The sequence below is a fragment of the Alexandromys fortis genome, unplaced genomic scaffold, assembly GCF_014885135.2.
Source record: "Alexandromys fortis isolate MF-2015 unplaced genomic scaffold, M_Fortis_MF-2015_v1.1 scaffold_59, whole genome shotgun sequence".
NCBI lineage: Eukaryota > Metazoa > Chordata > Mammalia > Rodentia > Cricetidae > Alexandromys > Alexandromys fortis.
The window spans coordinates 4,889,780-4,914,908 of NW_026067943.1; the positions used below are offsets into that span (position 1 = coordinate 4,889,780).

The following is a 25,129-nucleotide window of genomic DNA, read 5'->3' on the forward strand; positions in this document are numbered from 1 at the left end:
TCCTTATTCATGTGTTAGGATTTACAAAATACTACGTATTTTCCTACCTATATTTACTTTTATTTATTGGTTGATTTTTGCAAAATGATCTCACTAATTGGCCCTGGCTGGCCTGGAACTTGATATGTAGACTTATAGAGATCAGCCTATAGAGATCCTTGCCTCCGGTCTGCAAGGATTAAAGGGGTACACCACAGTGCCCAGTTTATATTTCCTTCCTTCTTTTTTTTTTTTTTTTCAAGGCAGGGTTTCTTTGTAGCTTTGTAGCCTGTCCTGGAACTAGCTCTTGTAGACCAGGCTGGCCTCAAATTCAGAGATCCGCCTGCCTCTGCCTCCTGAGTGCTGGGATTAAAGTATATTTCCTTTTTAAAACAACTTGTTAAATATTCTGGATTAATTCAAAACAAAATCTATCCCTGTTGGAGATGGGAAATGGAAACCCAGGCAGAACAGGTACCTGCTTGTCAGAGACAGAGGAGAAGGAAATCCAGAACCCAGTGCTTTCATGCAGAGACTGAGAAAGGAGCTGCTTGCCCTGGACACAGTCTGTCTCTGTAGAGAGGCTCAAAGGATGCCGAGCCAGAAGTAAGGACATGCAGCGTTAGGTCTCGCTTGTCCAGAAAAGTCACATAACCCAGACAGTTTCTGCTTGGGTAGATGGGGCAGTGATCTCTACCACCTGACTCAAAGGGTTTCCTAGAGTACTGGGTGAAATCTAATGGGTGTGAAAATACACAGAAACTAAATAAACGCTTGGTGTTGTGGCGGCTGCTGTGCAGAGGACTGAGACTCGCTGCTGTCCTGTTATTCTCCAGGCGGAGTTTTCCGAGCTAAACCTGGTGGCCCATGCAGATGGAACCTACGCCGTGGACATGCAGGTGCTCCGGAATGGCACAAAGGTTGTCCGGTAAGGGCCTTTCTGTCACCTCTGACTTGATGGGGGTGATGACAACGTCAGCTTTAGATAGTCCCACCGTGTGTTACGTGGGAGCGCTAGAGAAGGCAACTCAGTCCAGCATTAGAAAAGCAACTGAAGTTTCACTTAGAGGTAACTGGATTCTGTTAGACTTCTGCTGTCTACCCTCAAGTCAGCATGGGCTTGTGCTTTTATATCCCCAAACAGTTCCCCAGGAAAACCAGGTTCCATTGCTTTTTAAACTATTTAAAACACCTGACTTAGATGCTGGGATGCTGACGTGTGCACAACAGTTCCTTCAGGGGCAGAATGAGAATTCCAGATGAGTGAAATGGTTTCTGTTCTCCCCAGGAACTTAATGTTGCTTTAGGTTTTCAGAAATAAGTCTTGTTTCAGGAGGGATCCGACCCACACCGCTCTCTTCATCACCTCAGGCACAGGGCCCCGACCCCTGTGAGTCTAGTGTCCAACGGGATCTGGGTCAGCGACAGAAAAGGCCAGACTGGATATGTGCGGGACCTAAGAACAGGAAGGTGGGCTTGCCCTTTCTAGAATCTGAAGAAGAATGTAGGAGAAGCAGACGCCCATTCAGATGTGACGTAGGTCCTGCGGCAGGATAGATGGGCTTCTCCATCCGTGGGTCAAACGTGTCATGGAGATGCTCACATAGGCAGGTAGGGACAGAAGGTTCAGCAGCAGGGCTCCAGGGCAAGTACTCCTGAAACTGGGATATAAGATTGGGATTTGATGTCAGGGATACAGCTGGGCTTTAGTGTCCACCAGGAAAGGCTTAACGGGGTGTGTCTGGACTTCACATCAGGCCCCAGAACTTGGGGAAAGGTCAGAGTATACTCTCAGCAGATGTCGAACCATCTTGGTAAGAAGTGTTTGAACGACCGAGAGGAGCTCCTTGAGCCTCGCTAGAGCTGATCTCTGAGCTGGGTTGGGCTGGACCTGTAGGTGGGGGTTGGATGGGTGCCTGGGCAGAGAACCAGGTAGGTCATTGTACATGGTGTCAAATGCTGAGCCGCAGAGCCTTGGGGGCAGATGCTGCCACAACTGCCTCTCTGGGAAGGTCTCTGAAGCTAGGGCATGAAGACAGGCCACCTAGTCCTCTAAAGCAGCTACGGCTAGGAGCTTTGCTGGCTGGAGGTGAAACCAGGGAAGCTTTCCCATGCATGGGAACATTCCGTACTCTCAGTGCTTCCTGCAGCCCCGTTGCTCAACCTCAGTTCTGCGAAAAATATTTGCACCGCTCCCTAGCGTCCGTTTTGGAAGAACAGCATTGGGAAGTTTGGCTTCTGCCCTCAGCCAGCCTAGCCTCTTGCTCTCCTGGGGCCTGATGAGGGCATTGCCTATTTTAAGGAGCAGCTGTAAGGAACTGAACAGTACGTTAAGATCAGAGACCTGGTAGTGTGGTCTTCCAGCGGCAACTCTGGAGCACAGGAGCTTCAAGCGTTCATACCCCCCATGAGGATAGAGGAAAAAAATCTCTCTCACTTAATGTATACTGCTCTAAAAGTGTCTTTTCCCTTCTTCAAATATTTGTGTGCTAGAAAAAGACAGCATTTAGTCCAAAGGAACGGGACAGATTCAGAAACACAGTTCTCAGATCTCCTCTGGAAAGTGTCATGAGACCTTATTACCCCATCCAGAAAGGAGTAATAACAACATGAGGGTCATGGGCTGGGTGGTCTTTGACATCTCTTCTGCCTTAGGCTTTGGAAATTTGCTACAAGGTGCTAGTTAATGGAAACCTGCCTCTGCCCTCTCACCAGGTCCTTCAGACCAGACTTTGTACTCATCCGACAGCACGCATTCGGCATGGCAGAGAATGAGGACTTCCGCCACCTTGTCATTGGCATGCAGTACGCAGGGCTCCCCAGCGTCAACTCACTGGAGTCCATTTACAACTTCTGCGACAAGCCATGGGTGGTAAGGCGCCTTCCCTCACTTCCCCAGAGCTCTTCCTTCCAGAACTCCATCCTAGCATCAGCTAAGACCTGAGGCTTGGGAGCTGGGGCTGGCTGGAGTAGGCCATCACCCCATCACCGTAGCATCTTACCAGACATCCTGGGCGGCGAGACCTCTGCCCAAAGATCCTGTGACAAAATCCTTACAGGTCTGTGGGTCTTTCCTTGACTGGGAGCTGCAGCGAGAAAAGTGCCTGCCTCTTGCCTCTGAAAATGGGTAAACTATTGGAAAGGCCTAAAGCTGACAGAGAAACCCAACTCAGCAGGCTACTACAGGCAGAGCTCCGTCAGCCTTCCAGCAGCCTTGGAGTCAGGTCAGACTCATTCACACACACGTGAACCCGAGAGTTAGTGTGAGCTGGAAGTGCCCTTCGAGACACTTACGTCTTACCTTTTCGTGGGAAGAGAAAGAAAACGAGGAGCATGAAACCTCTTGCTGGTGTGGTGCCTCCCTCTGATATTATTCTGTGTAATTTCATTGAATCTCCATGATAAACTTAGCAGGGAGGTATTATTATTTTCACTTTTGTACAGAGCAATCAGACCCAGGAAGGATTAAGCCACTTGCCAAGCATACAGAGCCAGGATTTCTGCACGTCATGCTGTCTCTCACACAAGTGAAGAACTGGCTTGGTTTCCTCTTCCACGGCCAGTGGAGGGCTGTGGAAAGCATGGAGTGAAACGTGGGGCCTAGGACGACTGGGGACTCTCCTCTGATAGCTCCACTGCTCCTGGCTGGCCTCGTGGAAGGAAATGCTTGCCTCTGATCATATCCTCTTCATCTTCTTGTTTTTTCAAAAATCAAGCTTCACACACACTAGATTGCCAAGGCTCACCAGGCTTATTGTGACATTTCTGAACCGTAAACCTCTTGGCTCTGGGAGCTGGAGGGGTACTGTATAATCACGTGGGCCTGTTAACTCTGCTCTTGACTTTCTTGTTTTGTCCACACTCAAGTGGACAGCTTTCCTATTCTCTGGATGGGGAGACCTTCCAGGGCAGGAGGAAGAGGCATGGACGAGGAGGAGGAGGTTAGCGAGCTGCTGTGGTCGAGGAGTGGCTGGGTTCCTAAGCCCTGCTTGCAGCTTTTCGGTGTGTGTGGCCTGTGACATCTGGAATCTTACTGTTGTGCAGAAATGGGCTGAAAGGGGGGCGTGAGCTGCGTGTGTTGCCTGTCTCAGAAAGCGCAGATGAGGCATCCGTCAAATATCTTCTCTAGGAACCTCCCATTTCTCCCCAGTCACATGACCTTCCTCCTGAAATGTGCCCTAACCCACCCCGTCCCCACTTCCTGTCAGAATTAGGTTCTCTTGTGGCTACACAGGTGATGCCACTGGTACCAGCTTTTACTGAGTGACCGAATGACATAGCACTGTGACTAACCATCTTCTGTGTCACAAACTGTGACTATCAGTAAATGCCATTACTTTGCCAGTGTAGTTATTATAGTTCCCTGATATTTGAGCCCTCCTAAAGGACATGGTCCCATGCTTTCTTTTCCTAAACTGTGGCAGAGGCTAGAGAAGGGAGGAACAGAAAGATCCCTCACGGGATCTGGGATCTGGTGAGGGGTCACATTCTCACCCATTCACAACCCCAGCACATTGCCTTTGGCATTGCATGGGAACAACAGGGCTTGCTGGCCACACACCAAGTTCTCCCTGCGTCTCACTAAGCAGCTGCCACACAAATGGCATTTTACATGTTGTTCTCAGCTTGTCAGTAGAAGTGGACGCATTTAGTGACGGCGAGGGGAGTGTCCCTCTGACACGGACAACTTTGGCTCGTGTTCCCTAAATTTCTTTGTTCTTGATGTAGGGAGAGGCATCCAGTGGGCTAGGGGAGGCTATGCCTTGCACCAGAATGACTCTGAGCAAGGCTGCTGTCCCCAGAACTGGCCAGGGCAGCCACTGGGGTTTCAGGAGAAATGGATGAAAACAGCAGGCCAGAGAAAACAGGAATGCCACCATCCCTGATTGCTCCGCAGAGCCGAATTCTAGAGCATTTGGAAATTGACAGACCTGGGTTAAACTAAAGGATTTCATAGCTAGGAGAGACAGGACTAACACAATGTTCAAAAAGAACCCATTTCTTTAGTGAATTCCTTCTTGGGTCATTTAGATAGGTGGTTTAAATAAGCCTCTTTCTGTTCGCCACCAGCCCCATACCAGCTCGCAGATTCAGTTTTTGCTCTGCATAGAGGAAATAGCCCTTATCAGATGTTACCTTTGTTTAATTGGTAACTGTGTACTTGCGACTTAATCTGAGTTTCCAGGGAGGCACAGGTTTGATGCCAAGTCCAGTCCATTAATCAGACAGGGAATAGGGTAGGGAGGGTAGAGTGGGCTCTCAGGGACCCAACTAGAGCCTGGGAACTGGCTGTCATTTTAGTCTTGGCTGTCCCAGGGCCCTGGGAGTCTGCCGGAGGCCTTCCTGGCATCGGTGTGGTTGTCTGTGTAACTCACCCACACACAGGGAAGATAGGGCCCCACATGTCTGGTGCTATGCCAGAGTGTGGGCTGCAGCAGGACAGAGGTCTTTTAGGCAGAGCTGGCATCAACTCCCTGGGGATGCTGGAGAGCCTCAGAAGCCCAGACAGAAGAGGCATCCAGCCAGGTCCAGGTGGGCAGAGAGATCCGAAAGGTCAGGTGAGGAAGGGTTGGGGAAAGAAGGCAAGAAGGGACTGGGGGTCAGTCAGAGCAAACTGAAGGATCCAGGGGTTAGAAGTAAACAGAGAACCATAGAGGGTGCAGTGGGATGAAGAGACCCGGGCACTCTGCCAGTGTGGCTGTAGTACCAGGTATGCCCTAGGCGCCTCAGACCCCGTGTGGAGACCATTCCAAGTGTGAGATCCTGAATCCTAAAGAAAGTCTTAGACACCCTGAAGACGTGGTCCAGAAAGGCCCACATTTCCCCGCATTTTAATAAAATCTCCCCCACGAAAGGACCAAACTCTGATGGAGGGTGTGGGGAAACGCAGCAAAAGATGTTCTTTCTGATGCACGGTGTGAGAAGCTGAAGGAACCGACAGTTCTCTGCTCACATCTGAAGAGGGAGCCTGGGAGGAAGCGGCCTTTTGTCCAAAGGCAACTACTGAGTTAAAAGGAAGACACGAGGGGACTCCACTTTGCTGATAACCCTTCCGGAGGAGCTCACACACTAAGATCCCTTGCAGAGAATGGAACTTGAGCTTTGGGGGAAAGGCTCTAGCTTTCCTGTCTCTGACAAGTGGAGGGTAGGCTTAGTCCAACAACTTCCTCTTGTAGCTGACCAAGCTATTGGCGGTTAGAAGCCTGAACCGATCCCACTAGAGAGAAGATGCTACCGCCCATGCACTGGGGTGGGCGTTGTGGGTTAATGTGGACCAGGTGGGAAAGATCTGTGTTCCTGCGAGAAGTGCACGGCCTCTGTGGAATCTGAAAAATAAGTAGGTACTCACAGGACTCAGGAGAAAAACAGACAGGGAATGAAGGCTCTGGCAGAGAACTGTGCTCAAGAGCGTGACCTCGGGCCGTGCGCCTCTCTGGTTTTGAAAGGTCAAGGGGTGCTGGACGTGCACCAGAGGCCTTCCGGTCCTAGTGCTGTGCGTATCTGAACCTTGCCTTCTCTCCTTCCGGTCCCAGCGCTGTGCGTATCTGAACCTTGCCTTCTCTCCTTTTGCCACACATAATGGGTCTACCAAGTTTAGCTCTTGTAATTCCAGCAAAGCAGAGCCGTGAAGATAGATCAGTGTGTTTGACCACTGGGACCCTCCCTCCAGTCTTCCTGAGGAACAGCCTCATTCATGTCACCTCTTGTGCAGACTCTGGTGGCTCTGTATAGCGCACGGGAAGGTTGTCCTTTATTTTTTTGCCTGGTGCTAGAACTTCTGAGACTCAGCACGTTACCACTTCAGCTCTGTCTTGCTCCATCGCTCAGGAGAGCATGTGTTTGGGGTTAGAGTTCACGTTTTGATCCCAGCTTCGCTTCTTTTCAGCTGTTATTGATTTCTTTTCCTAAAGACAATATCCTACCATGTAGCCTGGCACAATGGCCTGGCGCTCACTCTGTAGCCCAGGCTGGCCTCAGGCTCATCATCCTCCTGCCTCACTGAGTGCTGAGATTATAGATGTGCACCGCTCCCCCGGCCCCACTTCTGGGATTCAGGTGAAGTTCCCTGCCTCTTCTCAGCCTTGTTAATTTGAAAAGATTGGGGGAAAACCATTAAAATTAAGTAGGTCCTCTGTGAATACTAGCTTTCTCTTTGCCTTCTGCTACTAAAGCATACGTCCTTGAAATTGCATGTACCTTTCTTGGTATTGTCAGTTTATTGAACACAATGTCTTCTACAGAGAAAATGCTCTGCATTTATTTGATGCATTGATGTTTTGTCTGGTTCAGAAACTGAAAATGCAGTGAAATTATTTCTTGTCTTTTGCAGTTTGCCCAGATGGTAACCATCTTCAAGAAACTGGGAGGGGAGAAGTTCCCACTCATCGAGCAGACATACTATCCCAACCACCGAGAGATGGTAGGTGGCGGACTGGGGCTTTGACTCTGTGCTGTTCCTACTCATAGCCACATGGTGACTCTGGAGGCCTGTCAAGGGCTCAGCCTCTCAGCCCAACCCCTCAGGTAGCTGCTTAGAGAAGCGAAAGTAGCTAGATTCTAGCCAACAGCTTTGTTTTCCACTTCTGGGTACCGAGTAGAGGAAAGCAGAAACAAAGGGCGTTTTAATGAGAGACGGCAACAAATCTATAAATCAGTAGTCAGGAGGTTTCACAATTTTGAGTATAGCTCTAGCTTTGCCATGGGTCTCTGGCAGTGTTACAGTCCCTCACCGGATGTCAGTTCCTTAACCATGCCAAGTGGGCATAGCTGCCTTTGACCAGGATACCTCATACAGCATGCATATGACTTCAAAGAGATTCCTCAAGTAAAAGCCTCCTGGTGGGTATGAAGCCTCCTAAGGCAGAAGCTGTTGCTTCTGCTATTCTCCACTAGACTTCCATTTCCTTTGCTACCTCCAAACTGTGACAAAGCAGAGTTAATCCTATGTCTTCTCTGAGTCCGTCCCCGGAGGTTAGAAGGGAAGGAAAAATGGTCGGATGAAAGCTATGAAGATGTTGCACACGGAGCAACCTGGAGGTCACTTTTCATCTTCCTCCCCATCCCCAGACCCTCTGCCCAAGGATGGTGTGGATTATCACTGGATGATCCCACTTGGAGACTCTGCCAGAGCCCTCCAAGTGCTGTGTTCTGGGACAGAGATCTTGTTTGGTCCCCTCCCACTCCCTCCTCCCAAAGGGATCTCCATCATTGCATTTAAATCCAGAGCCTTCCTCCAGCACTGCACACATGGCCCTGACCATATATCAAAATGAGAAACAGTTCTGAGTTGTCAGAAGAACTGATGATCTCTGCCATCTTATCCAGCGCTTTTCCCAGGAACAGGTTCTGGGATGTTGAGCTCTATAGTTTAGCAAATCTTAGAGGCTCTTGCCAGTGTTTCCCCATTTTGACAAATAAGGAAGGCTTACAGAGGCTGAGGGGCCTTCAGGGGCTGGTAACTAGAGTCTGAGATACAGAGGTACCGGGACATAGCTGAAAGGTAGAGATACCCTCAGAACCACAGCTAGCTGTCTGCTGCTATAACATCTAGACACACAGGTAATGGGGCGTAGCTGAAGGGTAGAGATACACTCTCAGAATCACAGCTGTCTGTCTGTCTGCTGCTATAGCATCTAGCAGGATAGCCACTGAAAAAGCGTGAAGCAAGTGCAAGCTGTGTTCCGCACTAGCGTGTGGTTCCCAGAGGGTCCTTTTATTATCTCCCTCTCCCCCTCTACTAGAATTTGGTCTTAGGAGAAGACCATGCTCAGGGGTCACTTTTGTTGTTTCATCTTTTTGTTTTTGCTTAAAATCAAAGTTCTAAGATAGGAACAAAGACATAAGCAATCTGAAGGAGGCTGCGGAAAAGTCCCTGGCCACCAACTGAAGGCGGTAGAGATATTTAACCTGGAGGGAGAATGCTTGCCCTTGTATAGTAAGTCTTTCCTTGTCCAGAGATGAACTCTAGCTGGGCCAGTCCTTCTGCCAACAACAGTATCAGGGCCCTTGCAGGGCACGGGGAAGAGTAGGCTGTTCAGCTCTCACTGTGCCCTTTAAGCAGACGAAAATGTGTCAGAGGATTAGGCTAAGTTGAGCCAGTGGGAGTAGAGGATATGGGGCTTTAGTGTATCCTTTTCATTCCAGCCAACCAGCCCACTCAGGATTCAGTCACCCCTTCCATAGCGTGCACCACAAGGCTGTGCCGTCTTACGACACTCACAGCTTCTCCCTTACCGTATGAGCTAAGAAAAGGAACATACATTTTCCTGACTGGAGAACACAAAGCCAGAATAAAAACTTTCAGTAACAGGTATCAACTAGACTAACAGGGTTTGAGAGAGAAGGGAGAGGACCTGAGGGCAAGGCAGCTAAGTCAAACTACCATCCCCAGCCCTCGACAAGTTGGGAGCTGGAGATGTGGACAGGAGCTGTCACATGCTCCACAACTGCCATGCTGCTGGCCAGGCCACCCACTTGTCACTTCCCTTCACCTGGCAGCAACATGGCAGGCGGTGATGGTCAGAGAACCGCAGAGAACTGGCTTGGGCTTCAGGACTCTTCATGGATGTGGTGTTCACTGGTCCCCATTACGGCTGGATGATGTCAACATACTCCTTCCGGAGGTGTAGGTGGCCCCGGTACCAGCTGCAGATGCCATCAACGTGCTTCATGCAGACGTAGTGTTGGGCCTGGTACCCATAGAGCTTCCGTTCCAGCAGCCAGTCTGTCCAGAGACACTCATTGGGAGCTGAGATGGTACAGGGCACTGCGTAGCAAGTGGTGATCTGGTGATCACACAATATCAGGGTGAATAGAGTGTCCTTTCTCTGTGCTGCCTTGCACACTCTGTGTCCCCTCACTGCTATCTCACCTGCCTTGGTCTTTTCCCATCCCAAGGTCCCTCCTGAGCTCTGCTCCCCCATCTCCTTGTGAACGGAGTTATCCTGGTGTCACTAGACTCAGCCCTTGATGGGTCCCACGCTGCCCTGACTGTAAATGCTCTTCCGATCTTTGATTCCTTTACCTTAAAATTAAAATCTCCATCTTCACAAATTTGTTAAAGAGGAAATGAAAATTTGAAAATAAATTAACTCTTACAGGGCCTGGAAAAAGTACTCCGTCTTTCCCTGCTCCCTTTTCTCATTTTTTAAAAAAAGATAGTGTCTCACTATGTTGCTCAAGCTGGCCTCAAACTTGGAATCTTCCCTCTTGCCTCAGCCTCTCAAGTACTACTGAGCCACCACATCTGGCTTAGGTTTTCTTTAAATGGCCATTTCGTGTCATTCCAGACTTCCCCGTGTGATTGCGGTGCCCCACCCAAAGTGTAAGGACTTTGAGATAAGGTACTGCAGTCTCCACCTTCCCACCCCCACTTCCACGGCACAGTATAAGTGCAGGAAGTGAGGAAGGACATGTCTGTGGAGGAACACGTGAAGGATGAGACCCCAAGGCTCTAAGCTTGTCCCTCACCCACAAAAGACCTTGGAAGTGGACATTCCCTTACTTGGCAGCCGCAGTTCTGGTGGTAGTGATGATTTAGACTCTCCCTCTGCACCAAGGACAGGTCCTCCCAGGGCTCAATGTAGTTGCACAGATGGATGAAGACTTTTCCATCACTGAGAATCTGGCCTTTGTGGAGAGAAAGGAATCTAGTCAGATCTAGTCAGAAGACTGCTTAGGACTCCCAGGGGTCCCCATCATTAAACAGCCCAGAAAGTAATGGTCTCTCTCTCCTTTTCTTTTCTTCCTTGATTTCTCCTCCCTCCCTCTCTCCTTCCGTCCCCCTCCCTCCCTTCCTCCCTCTCTGTGCTGAAATTATGCCTTATTTATGCTAAACACATACTATACAACACAGAAAACTCCAGTCTCAGATGAATTTATGACATCAGTGAAAACTTAGGACTCAAAGAAGGGACCAACAAATCCCTATAACCTTTAAAGCAGAGACTAATACACGGTGTCTGTGCAAGACAGATGGGATCTGGTGGAGGTCTGTTCCTTAAGCATGAAGCAGAAAAAAAGGTGGTATTTAAGTCAGCCTGGAGCTTGTCAGATCTAGTGTCACATGCCTGTAACGTTATCCCTCTGGAGACTGAGCAAGAGGATCAAAAGCTTGAGGTCAGCTTGGGCTACATAGCAAGACCCTTTCTTAGAGAAACAAACAAAAGGTACAAGTAAATACCAAGCAAGAAAATGGCTGACTGCAGGAGTGGGAATGTGGCTCAGTAATGGAGCACACACTTAGCTTGTGTGAGGGTCTGGCTAGATCCCCAGCACAGGCAGGGAGAAAAAGGGCAGGCTGTGAGAAGGCTTTTTTTTTTTTCTTTTGCATACTCCCTTTATACACCAACTGCTGTAGCCATAAAGCAGGTCCCAGGAGCTTTCCGGTGGAGGGTGGGAATACTAAAGCTGTTGCTGAGACTAAGTGGGGGAATGTGTAGAGTGCTTGGTACAGCTGATGGCCCTCAGAAGACGTCTGCTCCTTTCCAACATCCACTCTGGCCTCTCCTGCCCAATTGATATCTGTCTCGGTGATTGTTTCCCCATAGGGAAGTGTCTATTTAAACATTTGTTTATCAAGTTCCTTCCAATATTTCATGGATCTTTTTCTTAAAGAGCCCGGAAGTTGTGGGCCCCCCATGCGGGTGCTAAAAGAACAGCCAGTGTTCTTCACTACTGAGCCATCTCACAAGCACCATAGACCCCTTTCAATACGTCTTCTCACCAAAGCCATCCCTGACAAGGCAACCCCTCACCTCTGCTAGGATTTGGTTACTCAACCATTTATTCGCTAAACGGCTGCTATAACCTAGTACCAGATGTAGAAATCAATATGGCAGGTTCTCCACCCCTTAGGAGGGTAGACAGAAAGTAGGCATAGTTTACTGGACTGCCATTGCCCAGATATAAGAACAAAGGAACGTATGCTTATCTCCAAGTGTAGAAGAGGGTGGATGAAGGAAACCGCCCTAGAGGAGCTGGTGCTCATGTTGTCTTGAAGGGAGGACTGGGAATTCACTGTCAACAACTACAAGGGCCTCTGGACACTGGGGTTGTCTTGTACAAAGGCAGGAGGACAGCTACATACCCTGCAACTACAGGTAGTTCATTTCAGTCGTCAGGGAGAAAGGTGCAGGGTACTACATCATTGACAAGTGACAAGAAAGAGCTACAATGGTCACAGTGCTCTAGTCACAAAAGACTCTTCCCTACCAGTGAAAGGACCATGGGCTTCTGCAGGCGTGGCACCACTGACACCTTTTTGTAGAGTTATGTTTTCTCCAGCCTCGGTTATTCTTGACCTCCTCAAGGACAAAAGCCCCCATGTTTCCTTTTCCCTGATACACATCAGTGCCTCAGTGAGGGTGAGACCCACAAAGTGGGTGCTCGAGAAAGGGGAGGGGTATCAAGAGATGTGAAGAGACCGGTCGGCTTATGAGGGACCTGGAAGGTACAGTGGCATGTCCCGCCTCTGCAGAGGCTGCCCAGGGCAGCACAATCCTGCATCCTCAGAGCTGAGAAGCCCCTTTCATTGTGTCCTCTTCAGGAGCCGTGTATGGACTAGGAAGTCTTTGAGGACTCTGAATCCCCACTTTCGTGCCCAGGCCTGGCAGTAGGGAGTAGATGGTTGTCTGTGGGCTCCACGGGTAGAGTGGAGCTCCTCCCTGTTCTCCCTGTGGGCTGGTGGTTTTGTTTCCCTTGATTTCCCTACAGATATTTTCCATCTTATAGGCCAGCCTAGAGCCACCAAACAGTGACGCTTCCCCCCCTTGTCCACAACCACACCAACACCTTGTTCCCAAAATTCCAGAATTCTTTAGTACCGTATTTATTTATTTATTCCCCCAAAATATCCTTGGGTGTATTGGATAGATGGCTCATTTACTGTTTTGTCCCAACCAGTTTTGTATGGAGGCTGGCCCCGCCTGGGGTTCATGGAGATTGAACCATAGAGTTGAGCTTGTACGCAGGGCAGTGATAAACACAAGGGAAACACCTTCAGGAGACGTATTTGGGCTCAAGATGCCAAAAGCCTTATACCAATGAAAACTTCCAAAATGGAACTAGCTATCCTAGACTGGTAGAGCAGCCTCTCCTGAAAATAGTGAAACAGTGGCCAAGATCACTATAGCAGGGACTCCTGCATTGAAAGGGAGTCTCAGTGCTCTCCTCAGCTAAGCGGCCGTGGCCACTAGCACACCTCTGGTTAGCCCCTTAACTTACCAGTCAGAAGATACTGCTTCTGGCTGTTGGTTTCTAGTTTCACGCCACAGAGAGAGGAGTCAAATGGTGTGTAGACATACTGAACGTCCTTGGCCTTTTCGAACCCTTTAAACATCTGGAAGGCAGTTACAGAAGTGCAGCGCTGGGTCAGGGCAGGGCCACAGGCTAAAAGATGCTCATCTCTTTTCAAACGTCAAGCCAAAGTCTAACTCAGGTTTGGTGCACAGAGAACCTTGCTGGTTTTTATTTATTTATTTTTAAATAAATCTAAATCTTGACTTCTTCCAGGGAGATGGGGAGGTAGGTCCCACAGACAAAGAGTTGTAGGACAGGATAGACAGCGAGTCCCCACCCTGAACAGTCTCGGTTCCCATGGGTCCTGCCCGTACCAGCTCATATGGTTCCACTTCAGCATGGGCCTAAGGAGTCCTGAGTCCTCTGCCTGAGTCCACTAGGTTCATCCTCCATAGCACAAAACCCCATCCCTCCATCAGCCCATCATGGCTCAGCCCTTGTCCTGCTCCATGTACCTTTATCTGTTTGATTTCATACCGGATCATTTTTTGAGTGTCAGCAGGGTCTTCACTGGCAGGTACTACCTTCTCACTAGAGATTTTTGCCCGGATTACTGCACAGAAAGAAAGGGAAACTTCAGCACTGAGGGAGTATGCGGTATGAGATCGGGATGGCCGGGGGTCCTCTGAGTATCCAGCAATTGGTTCAAATGTTTTTGGGTTCTCAGCAGTACACTACATATGACAGAAGGAACTTGGAGTTTACTCTGTAGTGGTTGCCAGCTTCAAATCCTTCAGGGCTGTTAGGCCCTTCAACTGTGTTCTGTCTGCCCTTTAACCTGTTGGTGTCTAGAGCTTGAATTCTCCATAGCCCTGGGGTAGGGACCCCTTCAAGGCAATTGGAATGGGGTTCATCTATTGATACATCTTAGAATCTCTTAACTCACCTTCAAGTGAGAGTAAAAATGTTTATCAGATTTGTAAATGTACCCATTCTCCATTGAAGTAGCTCATTTCTTACTATCTAATCAAACCTGGTTTGCTTTTTGATTTTGGGTGTTTGTTTGTTTTTGTTTTTGTTTTTTCTGGTATTGAAGACTGACCCTAAAACCTCATGTGTGAGAGCCAAAAATCTTTGTCACTGAACTACAGCACCAGTCCTAGAAAATTTATTTAAAAGAATTCTTCCTCTTTGCCTGACCTTGCACTAGGCACAAGGCTCTTCGACAGAGTTCTCGTCCTGCAGAAGTCTAGATCTAGCGGAGAACACCTTAGACAAAACAGCAGCACCCACCACCAAGTGCGCAGCAAGGAATCAAAAAGCCTTCAGAAAACGAAGGGTGAATAGGAGTTTGCCAGTAGTTAAAGGTGTGGAAGTAGGGTATCCAGGTAGTGGGAGAGAAAGGACAAAACGCATGTGGACGTCCTGTGGTGGCACTGTGGCAACTTCAACTGCAGGCAAGGAGGCAGGTGTTCCATTGCAAACGCCCCTCCCCTCAGGAGTTCTGAAAATTACTGGATGGCTCCAGTGACAGCTGGGTCCCATCAAGCTGAGCTGATGGGAACTACTCTGGAGAACTGTGATCGAATATTTATTTATTCCCCTACAAATCAGGCTTTGTACTTCCAAGGTCTATAAAGCAACAGCCAATTTCTGATTTATCAGCTGCAGCAGGAGGCACCCATACAGGATCTTAGCTCCACCCCTTCCTTCAGATTCCAGGTCTACAGCTCTGCCCAACACCAGTTTCCCCACAGGCATCCCCTCAAAGGCCATGGACTCACCTAGAGCCGAGTGGCAGACGTGCTGCTGGGGGTGCGCAGGCGCGCAGCTGCACGCCTCACCCAGCCCCGGGGGCCACAGCAATGCCAGCAGCCGCAGCACCAGCGCCCAGCTCAGCGCAGCCAGGGGGCTCCAGGGCATGACACTGCAGAGCCCCAGCTGAGCTCCTGGGGTCTGCCTGCCGTAACAAACAGCCCCTCCAGGACTCCTCCAGAAAGCCTCCTGCAGTCCCAGTCTTTATGAGGTGGCTTGAGGGTCAATCCCGCCCCTCCATGGGCTCCTCCCTCCTTTGGCAGCAGGCCACCCACAGCCACCGGACCCAAAGCCCTCCTGACTAGACCAACAGACCCAGTAATGCAGAGGAAAACCCGCAGATTCCGAAAGAGGCAGCAACCTGGAAGTAGAGGGAAGACAGGGCGTTGGGGGCAAAGCAAGAAAAGCAAAGACTAGCGCAGAGACAGGAAGGTGAAAAGATGAGGGACAGAGACTCCGGCAATAGGAGCAAGTGAGAGGAGACAGAGACACAGAGACACAGGCCAAGTCAGAGGCAGACAGAATTACAACAGGCAAAAGAGACAGTGACAGAGGAGGACGGACCCCTCGCTGAGCGGCATACTGGGAATGAGACAAGCTACTCAGGGCTTCTTTCAGCCGCAGGAAGTGTTTTCAATGCCCTATTTATGAGGCTCCAAAGCAACAGCAAACAGTCAGGGAACAGGGCAGAGAAAGTTGGGGTGTGTGTGTGTGTGTGTGTCTTGGCGCTGTCAGCTGGGGGGTGGGGAAGGGTGTCAGAGAAAGTAGCCAGTGCTTTAAAACTCTTCACAGCAGAGTCTTAGACTACAGAGTTCAGAGTTGAGGGCAGTTCTTTCCATGGAGCTTGAAACGCAGGGTGTCCTGCCCAGCAGGTCAGGGCAAACTTCGGACCTCAAAGCCCCTACTGCACATCATTGTCCCCTGGAGACTGCCATGTTGCAGAAGGCGGAGCCGCTTAGCAAACAAGACAGGCACTCCGGTCATTGTGACCCAAGCCTTGTCCACTGTTTGTCAGCAAAGTGCTCCAAGAATCTGAATGAAAAGAAACTCGTGGAATGACTGCCTCAGCGGGAGCTGGGGGCCGAGTCCTGATTCCAACTGCCACTGGATCGTTTTGTGATCTTTGCCTCTCTGGGCCCCAACTGTTTTCTCCACGAAACAGGACTGGACTACACGATTCCTTCCTCTCCTTGTTTTGCAGTCCACAGCGCCAAACTCACATTCATGATCACGCTCCACTCCATGAGACTCGAATTTTCATTATAGACTCGACTTTTCCCTGCTGCTGATAGCTGTCTCCTTTAGAAGAGTCCAGTTAGATGGCAGTGGTGATGTTTGAAAAGGGGAATTGGGAGAGAACGAGTCAGACAGAGGCAGGTGGTAGGTCCAGACTGGTGTCTAGAGTAGTTCTTCACACAATGCTCAGACCAAGAGAGAGTTGTCACTTGGAGGGGTCTTAAAAGCATCATCCCAATCTTGTCACTTGACAGAGGTTCAGTGCTATGAGGTTGCTGACAGGTGAGTGGTGGAGAGAACTAGAATCTTCACCTGTCAGTGTGCTGTCTGCTGCTCCCCCGCTCTAGCTGCTCCCCTACTCTAGCTGCTCCCCCGCTCTAGCTGCTCCCCTACTCTAGCTGCTCCCCCGCTCTAGCTGCTCCCCTGCTCTAGCTGCTCCCCCGCTCTAGCTGCTCCCCCGCTCTAGCTGCTCCCCCGCTCTAGCTGCTCCCCTGCTCTAGCTGCTCCCCCGCTCTAGCTGCTCCCCCGCTCTAGCTGCTCCCCCGCTCTAGCTGCTCCCCCACTCTAGCTGCTCCCCCGCTCTAGCTGCTCCCCCACTCTAGCTGCCAGTGTGCTGTCTGCTGCTCCCCTGCTCCACCGTGTTACTGCTTCTGCCTTCATTTTGCTGCAGCTCAAACCCCTACCTTCAGAGGGTCCTTCCTCTTTTAAGTCTTAACTATTCCTCCTCTGTTTAAACAAGGCTACTTCGAGGGAGAGTGTACCTTGCTGAGGATGTTTTCCAAGAGCAAACATACCGAATTCTTATGTCTTCTCTCTTCCAAATCCTGAGCTGGACAGACATAGGCCTTAGGATACCAAGTCTGTGTTTGGTACTGAGTCTGTGGTGTTGGTAAGCAGGGAAGAGTGTGACAGAGGAAGAGGGCAGTTAGGACCAGCACGGGAAAGATGGCACATGACGGGGAGAGGTGGTCAGAGGTGCATGTTTCAGTGGGCATTAAGATGCTCAGAATGCATTCCAAATGTTTCTGGTTTCTTACAGTGAAATCTGCAGCCAGCAAAATGCGCTCTTTCGTGAATTAAAGAAAAATTCTCCTTAGCTGAGAGGAGGTCCTGCCAGGGTTGTCTAAGGCAGGGGAAACTGAAGCAGCGAGATGCAGAAGGAATCAGATAGGAGAACAGGGCACACATAGCCCACTGTGTGACCTTGGGAATGTTGCTGTCATTCTATGGGTCCCATGTATAAAGCACACAGTGTACACTATTTCTTATTTTAATGTTTTATTAATGTTATCCAAGAAGTTCACGCAATGTATTTTTGACAATATTCACCGAAGTTTTTTTTATTATTTGTTTACATGGATATATGTGTGCCTGCATGCGTTTATGTGCACCATGTGCATGCAGGAGTCTGCAGAGACCAACAGGCGTCAGAAGCCCTGGCACTGGAATTACAGAAGGTTCTGAGACATCTGGTGTGGCTGCTGAGAACTGAACCCAGGTCCTCTGCAAAAGCAGCAAGCCATCTTAACTGCTGAGCTCTCTCCAGCCCCTACACCAATTCTTTAAAGGATGTTCCCAAGGGTCGTCCCAAGAAAAATATTTTAGGATGTCAAAGGGAAAAGACCTACTGACGAGTCCATTTCTTCCTTTTCTTCTCTCAGCTTACACTGCCTACATTTCCTGTGGTGGTGAAGATTGGCCATGCTCACTCAGGCATGGGCAAGGTAAGGCATGATGCCTGGTGGCAACCTGGGTTGTGTCCAAGGGGGCTTTTACTCAGCAAGCCCATTGGTAGACTATTCTTCCTGCATCAGTGGGTTTCTCCATAGGACCCAACCAGGTCCCTTGGAAGCCATGGGTTTTGCCCAGTCATACAATGAAGAATACAACCAACCCAGCTGTCCCCTTAGATCTTTTGCAACAAGTGTGACCCTAGCTCCTGGAAGGGACTAGAGACAGAGGAGCTGCTAGAGAGATGGGATGTTCATGTTTACCAGTGTCAGAAACTGCGTGATTGGCTTGGAGTCAGCCCTTGTGGCATCTCGGTGTGCGTATCCACGTGTCTGTCTCACATCAACATTAGGTCAAAGTGGAAAATCACTACGACTTCCAGGACATTGCTAGCGTGGTGGCCCTCACCCAAACCTATGCCACCGCAGAACCCTTCATTGACGCCAAGTATGACATCCGGGTTCAGAAGATTGGCAACAACTACAAGGCTTACATGTGAGTATACGTGGAGTGTTCAGCCGATACTAACTATCCACTTTCCCTCGGCAGCCACCGTACCTCATCAGAGCCATAAGGTAGGACCAGGGAAAGGATGCCACTAAGTCAGGCTTCTTAGCCTGAATTCTTGGTACGTCAGAGGAGAGGTCTGAGAAATAAAACTATAGCCATCTCACTAGTCCCTAAGTGGATTTTGCTTTTCTTCAGACAGGAACAAAGGCTACATAGAGACTACAGTAGTGGCGGTACTGGGCCTTTTCACTAACAGTGCTCACAGGTGTTCTTGACTTACACTGTCACACAGGTTATGACCGATGTTGCTAGAACCAACTCTCTCTTTTTTCTTCTAAAAACCATGGCAGAGGTTAAACCTGCCACTACATCGTGTTCACATAAATGCTTGGTTTAATATTTTGAAAAATGGATTGTGCTCCTTGTGGCCCTATGCACTTTTTAAAACTACATTACACACGCTGCACTTTTCGTACCTCAGAGGGATCTGCATGCTCCACCAGACTGCAAGTCCACAGAAGCAGCTGAGCCCAAGTGTAAACACCAGCCTTGGAAATGCTACCCCTTTCCCAAGAGTGGATGGCTGTTCCACACAGCCACACCCGCCAGGAAGAGCGTAGATGTCAGGCAGACAAAAGACTTCAAGACCGGCCTGGCCTCTGTCCTACACGCACAGAGAGTTTACAGCTCCAATTTTGAGACTATTAATTTATGGTCTTTTAAGAACTTGGTTAAGATATAAAGTTTTTATTACAAATAAATAAGATTATTAACACATGAATTTGCTTTCTGCCACTCAGCCATACGCACCTGTCCCCACTGTCCCCCTTCCCCTCTTCTCATTGTTGGAATCTCGGGAGGTTGGGAGATAGTCCTTTCCAGACCTGCTTTCAGTCTTAGTCCTTCCACATAGACTGCTCTTCTCTAGGGATTTCTTGGGAGAATACAAAATCACTGTGTTTCTCACCTTGTATAGCAGTAGGAACCCTTCTCTCCCTTCCTCCCTTCCTTTCTCTTTCCATCCTTCCCTCTGTCCCTTTCTTTCTCTCCCTTTTTCTCCTTCTGTTTAGTTTCTCTCCCCCTCTTTCTTTGAGACATGGTTTCTCTGTGTAGCTGTGGCTTTCTGTTTCTTTAGAATTTTATCATGTTGAACTTTATCGAATGCCGTCTCTGTGTCTATTAAAACACTCATGTAACTTCTGTTATTCAATGTATTTATACAGTGGTAATTTTTAAATTTTTTAAAAACTTTTGTGTGATAAACCAATGTTGCTTCCCTGGATTGAAACCAGCTTGACCTTGATGTATCTTCAAAGATTTGTATTGCATTTATTTGTGTGTGTGTGTGTGTGTGTGTGTATGAGCATGTGTCCTCATGAGCGTACGTGTGTGTGTGTGTGTGTGTGTGTGTGTGTGTGTGTGCCAGAGGATGACTTGTGGGAGTTGGTTCTTTCCATCTGAGACCTAAGAAACTCAGGGTACTAGTCTTTGTGACAGGCACTTATATCAGCTAAGCCCCCTTGCCAGCCCTTCTTCATGTATTCTTGAATTTGGTCTGTAAGTATTTTGTTGAGAGTTCTTGCATCTCTATCCACCAGTGGAATTGGTCTAAAGTTTTCCTTTTTTGTGTTGTGCTCTTACCTGGTTTGTCTCTTTGGCTTTGTATAATAGAGTAAATTTGGTGGCTTCCCTTTCCTTTCCATTTTTTGTGACTTTGATGAGTATTGATGTCAAGTCTTAAAATCCTTACAGAACTCGGCAGTGACTCCATCTGGTCCTCGCTTTTCTTTCTGACTAGATTTAATTACTGTTTCATTCATGTTGCTTGTTATGGGTTTAATATATTTCTATCATTTGATTTAATTTTATTTGGTCATAGGTTTTTAGAAATTTATTCATTTTTCTAGCTTTTTAACTTTTTGTGATGTAAGTTTTCAAAATACTCTCTAATGATCCCTGACTATCAGTTGAGTTTCTTGTATCAATGGCCCTTTTTATCTCTACTTTGGTTGTTTTGAGTCTCCTATTTCTTCTGCTTAATTCATTTAAAAAAAACAACTTTTAAATGTGTGGTTCTGTGTATCATGCTTCTCTCAGTCTCTGCTTCCTTAAGTTCTACCCTGATCTCTATTTCTTGCCAGTTACTACACTTTGGTTTGTTCTTTTGCCTTTCTGGGATTTTGAGGTACATCGTTGGGTTGTTTACTTGAGACCTTCCTGATTTTTTTTTCCACATTAGGACTTTCGCTATACACTTTCCTCTTAGAGCGCCTTTGCTGTATCTCAGAGCTTTAAGGAGTGATGCTCTCATTTTCATTCGGTTCTAGGAAGTTTTTAGTTGCCCCGTGGCTGTTTCAGTGACCCAGTATTCACTCAAAAGTGCACTGTTTATTTGCCATGTAGCTGTGTAGTCTCAATGATTTCTTTTGCTGTTTATTTCTAGTTTTACTCCACTGATAAGATATAAGGAATTTCAATATTTCAATATTTTGTATTGGTTCAGGTTTGCTTTGTAGCCTCTATATACTTGATTTTAGAGGTTTTGTGAGTCTTTGAAAGATGTATTTCTTATTTATTGGATGGGTTATTCTGAGATAGACCTTTGTTGAGAAAACAGGCCATGAAGGTGACAGGTGACTCTAGGCCCAACAGAGACCCTGTAGTTGCTCAGGAGAATTCTGGTGGGGAACACAGCAATAAACTGGTGATGGACAGTTCTGGGATTCCTGCACCTTCCATGCTGGTATGCTTCATAGCCTGTCCTTTGCTGGTGGGACCTTGTTTCAGGAGGACATCCATCTCAGGGAACTGGAAGACAAACACCGGCTCTGCTATGCTGGAGCAGATCGCCATGTCGGACCGGTGAGTGAGCGCCGTCCCATCCGCATGGAGAGGAAGGCGGCTGTCAGTCAAGAGGTGTTACAAAGAGACAACACCCGAAGTAAGGGAGGCTCTGTGGAGATAGGACTAATACAACTCAGAGGCTCTGGCAGCCAGGGAACGAGGTCAGGCAGAGCCAAGTCAAATGCTGTTGCAGAGCCAACGACAATGTACCATAGAAGCTCTAATAAAGAAATAATAGCGTGGGGTGGAAGACCTTCTAGATGAGATGAGGCCCAGCTCTGGGCTTGGGAATGTGGGTGAGTTCATGGGGTCAGAAAGGTGAGGCACCATAAATAGGCACCTTGCTCGGTGGTGAAGAGGAAAGGAAAGAAGAATGGAGGTGAGGGATGGAAAGGTGAGCTCAGGAAGACCTTATCAGAATGTAGGCTTGGTGCGCGCTTACTGTCTTAGCCTCAGGACGTCTTCCTGTCCCCTCCAGGTACAAGCTCTGGGTGGATGCCTGCTCTGAGATGTTTGGTGGCCTGGATATCTGTGCAGTCAAAGCTGTGCATGGCAAAGATGGGAAAGACTACATTTTTGAGGTGAGTCTGGTCCAAGGAACAGGTCAGTATGCAGTGACATCCAGACCGGGACCAGACTTTTGGCTCAAAAGTTGTGTGAGAATCTCACACCACATTTAGAGTCTTCTATTATGAATGTCCAAGACGGCAGATCTGCATAGCCAGCTTCCTTTCCAAGTGGAGGGCTGTTGGCCATGTCACACAATAGTACTAGATGGCACGTCTAGGTGCCTGGTTCCTAGCCTACTTTGTTATGAAGGCATTGTAGTGATTGTATCATTTTTTCCTCTGAGAAAGCCACCTTTGAGAATCATTCAGTCAAACCTAAGTCACTATTACATGAGGCAATGGATCCTCTCTACCATGGATGTGTGCTTATGGCCGCAGGGTGAATTGGTTTCAACTTGGCACCTGAATGCAGATGATTTTTTCTAACATCTCTTAGCTTTAGTGATATTGTGCTCTGCCTGGTCCCCTAACCCAGCTTTGCTAACTCTCCTTCCCCTGTTAAAGGCAAAGCCATGGCAGTGAGAGCCCCACACTACCCCCTCACTGGACTCAGTCTTCCTGGAAGTACAGGAGTTGGTGTTTCCAGAATAGTAGTGTCAGGAGCCCCGAGTGGGTTTCAGATTGAAAATATACTCCATAGCCTGATTAGCATGGAACTCTAGATAACCATGCCACCCTCTCTGGGTAAGCCTGTTTATCATCTGCACATGAGAGTTGAACCACAGACATTTCCTAAAGAGAGGAAGTGTTGCTGTAGATACAGAATCAAGATCAGTGACAAGCAGAGAAGCTGTCCTGGTCAGGAGCAAGGCAGGAATCAGGCCGTTCAATGAGCAGAATGTTTGGGGACAGACTGAAAAGTCAAAGGATGCAAGCTGCCATCTCTAAGGCTTCCCTTCCGTGTCTTCCTGCTCCTGTAAACTTCCAGCCCTGGGCCATACCCTCTCCTGCTCTTTTTCCACTTCCCACTCCCAGCACTCTGCATCCCAGAGCTCTGCTCTGGGTGAACAAAAACGAAAGGGGTCATGGCAAATGTTTGCAGCAGGAGCAAGCGATCCCTGTCTCTGCTGAGGAACACAGTTCCAGCCAAACAACCCACTTTGCTGCCTTAAACTGTATCCATTCCCACAAAGCACAGCAGGCCTTTATATTTCCAGACCTTTTCCTTACCTGGGCCACATCTTCCACCAGGTCATGGACTGTAGCATGCCACTGATTGGGGACCACCAAGTGGAGGACAGACAACTCATCACCGATCTAGTCATCAGCAGAATGAACCAGCTGTTGTCCAGGACTCCTGCCCTGTCTCCTCAGAGACCCTTAACCACCCAGCAGCCACAGGTAAGAAACCGCAAAGACACCCAGCGCAGTCATGAACCACTGCTTCAGACACTGTGGCTCAAGAAGAAGCAGAGGTCAGATACCTATAGACCTAGCTGAGATCCAGGGGCTTCCCCCTCTTCCTTCTCTTCCATTCCTTCCTCTCTGGCCTCCTCCTCAGCAGTTGGCAGTATCAGCTATGGAACTGTGCAGAGGTAGAGATCTCTGCCCTGAACTTGAAGACTCCAGAGAATTGCATCCTACTTTCCTGTGACTTGGGATGTCTTGTTTTTAATTAGATCTCGGAGGGAAGTCTGAACCAGATAGTTCACTGACTCTTTATTGCTATGTGTATAACATCATCTTTCTGAGAAGGCTGTAGGTTCGGAAGGAAGGGAAAGTTAGACCCCAGGTTCTAGGGGAGACTGACATGGTGAAATTCAAATTAGAAATGTGCTTTTGTTCCTCTGAGAGAGAGGTGGCCTTCTCCAGTTGATGTGGTACACGACTCTCATCACAGTGGCAGCGTCTCAGGTACAGGGCTCCTGGAAAATCCACCCAACTTCTGTAGAGCCTTAGGCCCAGGAGCTCTACAATAGGCCATTTGTCAAAAATATATCCAGGACTCTCACCTCTGAACTTTTATATAATAGAGCGGTAAGAACCTGCACAGTGAATCCGTGAGTCTTAGCAAACTTTCCCCTAAACATTGGTGTAACTATGTAAGCAATCATTTCCATTTAATGAAGGTCAGGTTTTGACATTTTTGTTAGGATTCTCTTAGAAACCTTTCCTTCAAAATTCAACCTGAAATAGTTTGGGGGAATAGAATAGAATAGAAGAGTGTTAGCTTTGAAATGAACATCTCCCAAGTTAGGAATTCTAGACCTGCTTCTGTTAGCTTTATGGCCTTGGCCAAGGTCCATAGCAGTAGTTAAATAAAAGTAACCATAGTCCATGTCCCTAGAGTGTTATGAGAATTAAAAGAAAAAGAAAAAACCCTAAACTAAGGCAGAACAATATGAGGCACCCAGTGATGGCTAATGTATGTGGTCAGCACATTCTGGGTTTCGATCCTACAGTCTGAGGCCTGGAGAAACATCAGCACCTTATCTAGAGATGAGCGAAAGCCCTCTAAGATTACACTGCACTCAGTAGCAAACGTCAGCCTTCCAGAAATCCTTCAGTGGGGAAGAATAAAGGCTGGGAATTTATACTGGGCAGGGAGAATCAGACTGGGCTATTTAGGGTAGACGCTAATTACCCTAGACACTCAGTCATTGTAGAATCATAGATAGAAATGTTGATATTCAGGATAATGAGCCTGAACTGCCAAGAGAAGAAATTGGATATTTTAGGCAGTAGTATATATGCCACTTAAGGTAGGCAGAAACATGATGTATAGTAAATATTTTCCCCCAAAGTAACTAAATTGAAACAGTGTGCCAGTTGGTAAGTTGTGCCTTTCTGGATCTGTTTGTCCAGTCGATCCAATCTAATATCTTTTGTTTTCTAAAATGTTCTTTAGAGCCAGCCCTGGTGGCACACGCCTTTAATCACAGCACTGGAGAGACAGAGGCAAGAGGATCTCTGTGGGTCCCAGTGTTACCTTCCGGTGTATAGGCTGGAAGATAGCCTTGGTAGATCATTAATTATGGCCTGCAATCACATTGCAGATTTAATTTCTGCACAGGAAGCCTAATGGGACACACCCAAATCATATCTAAGCCATACTATCCCTTCTTTTACAAACACTGAATACTTAAGCTTAAGCATCTTGTCACACCTCGCTGGAAACCTGGATACTTGGGGCGATTCCCTGCTCTGTTATAACATCCCCTTATCTCCAGACTGTTTCCTCACTTGTGAAATGGAGTTAAAGTAGG

The 25,129-nt window shown here is 48.2% G+C and overlaps 2 protein-coding genes across 4 annotated transcripts in view; one reads left to right on the forward strand and one right to left on the reverse strand.

Annotated features, from left to right (window-relative positions):
* The window catches only part of Syn2 (synapsin II), a 150,394-nt gene that overhangs the window by 106,762 nt on the left and 18,503 nt on the right, over positions 1–25,129 (forward strand). For both annotated transcript variants that reach the window (XM_050148555.1, XM_050148556.1), the window contains exons 3-10: positions 816–907; positions 2,695–2,851; positions 7,310–7,399; positions 17,931–17,993; positions 18,353–18,495; positions 21,298–21,372; positions 21,833–21,935; positions 23,115–23,264. In XM_050148555.1, the coding sequence (XP_050004512.1) occupies positions 816–907; positions 2,695–2,851; positions 7,310–7,399; positions 17,931–17,993; positions 18,353–18,495; positions 21,298–21,372; positions 21,833–21,935; positions 23,115–23,264 (873 nt within the window). The remainder of the gene's footprint in view (positions 1–815; positions 908–2,694; positions 2,852–7,309; positions 7,400–17,930; positions 17,994–18,352; positions 18,496–21,297; positions 21,373–21,832; positions 21,936–23,114; positions 23,265–25,129) is intronic.
* Timp4 (TIMP metallopeptidase inhibitor 4) lies at positions 5,783–15,622 on the reverse strand. 2 transcript variants are annotated; one of them, XM_050148558.1, is made up of 5 exons: positions 15,003–15,622; positions 13,734–13,831; positions 13,204–13,318; positions 10,484–10,608; positions 5,783–9,745 (listed from the first exon to the last, which is right to left on the reverse strand). In XM_050148558.1, exons 1-5 carry the CDS (start codon positions 15,139–15,141, stop codon positions 9,647–9,649), a joined length of 576 nt encoding a protein of 191 aa, XP_050004515.1. In that variant the 5' UTR covers positions 15,142–15,622; the 3' UTR covers positions 5,783–9,646. The 2 variants fall into 2 exon arrangements, with proteins under 2 accessions (XP_050004515.1, XP_050004514.1); XM_050148557.1 differs by having other exon boundaries at positions 5,783–9,764; positions 15,003–15,618.

Bases quoted from the DNA above. Each gene is read 5' to 3' on its own strand.
- Timp4 (XM_050148557.1), bottom strand. From the start codon at position 15,141: ATGCCCTGGAGCCCCCTGGCTGCGCTGAGCTGGGCGCTGGTGCTGCGG. The intron at 10,609-13,203 runs GTAAGTTAAGGG...CTCTCCACAAAG, and splicing joins GAAGCAGTATCTTCTGACTG to GCCAGATTCTCAGTGATGGA. The intron at 9,765-10,483 runs GTAAGGGAATGT...TGTGATCACCAG, and splicing joins ACCAGAACTGCGGCTGCCAA to ATCACCACTTGCTACGCAGT.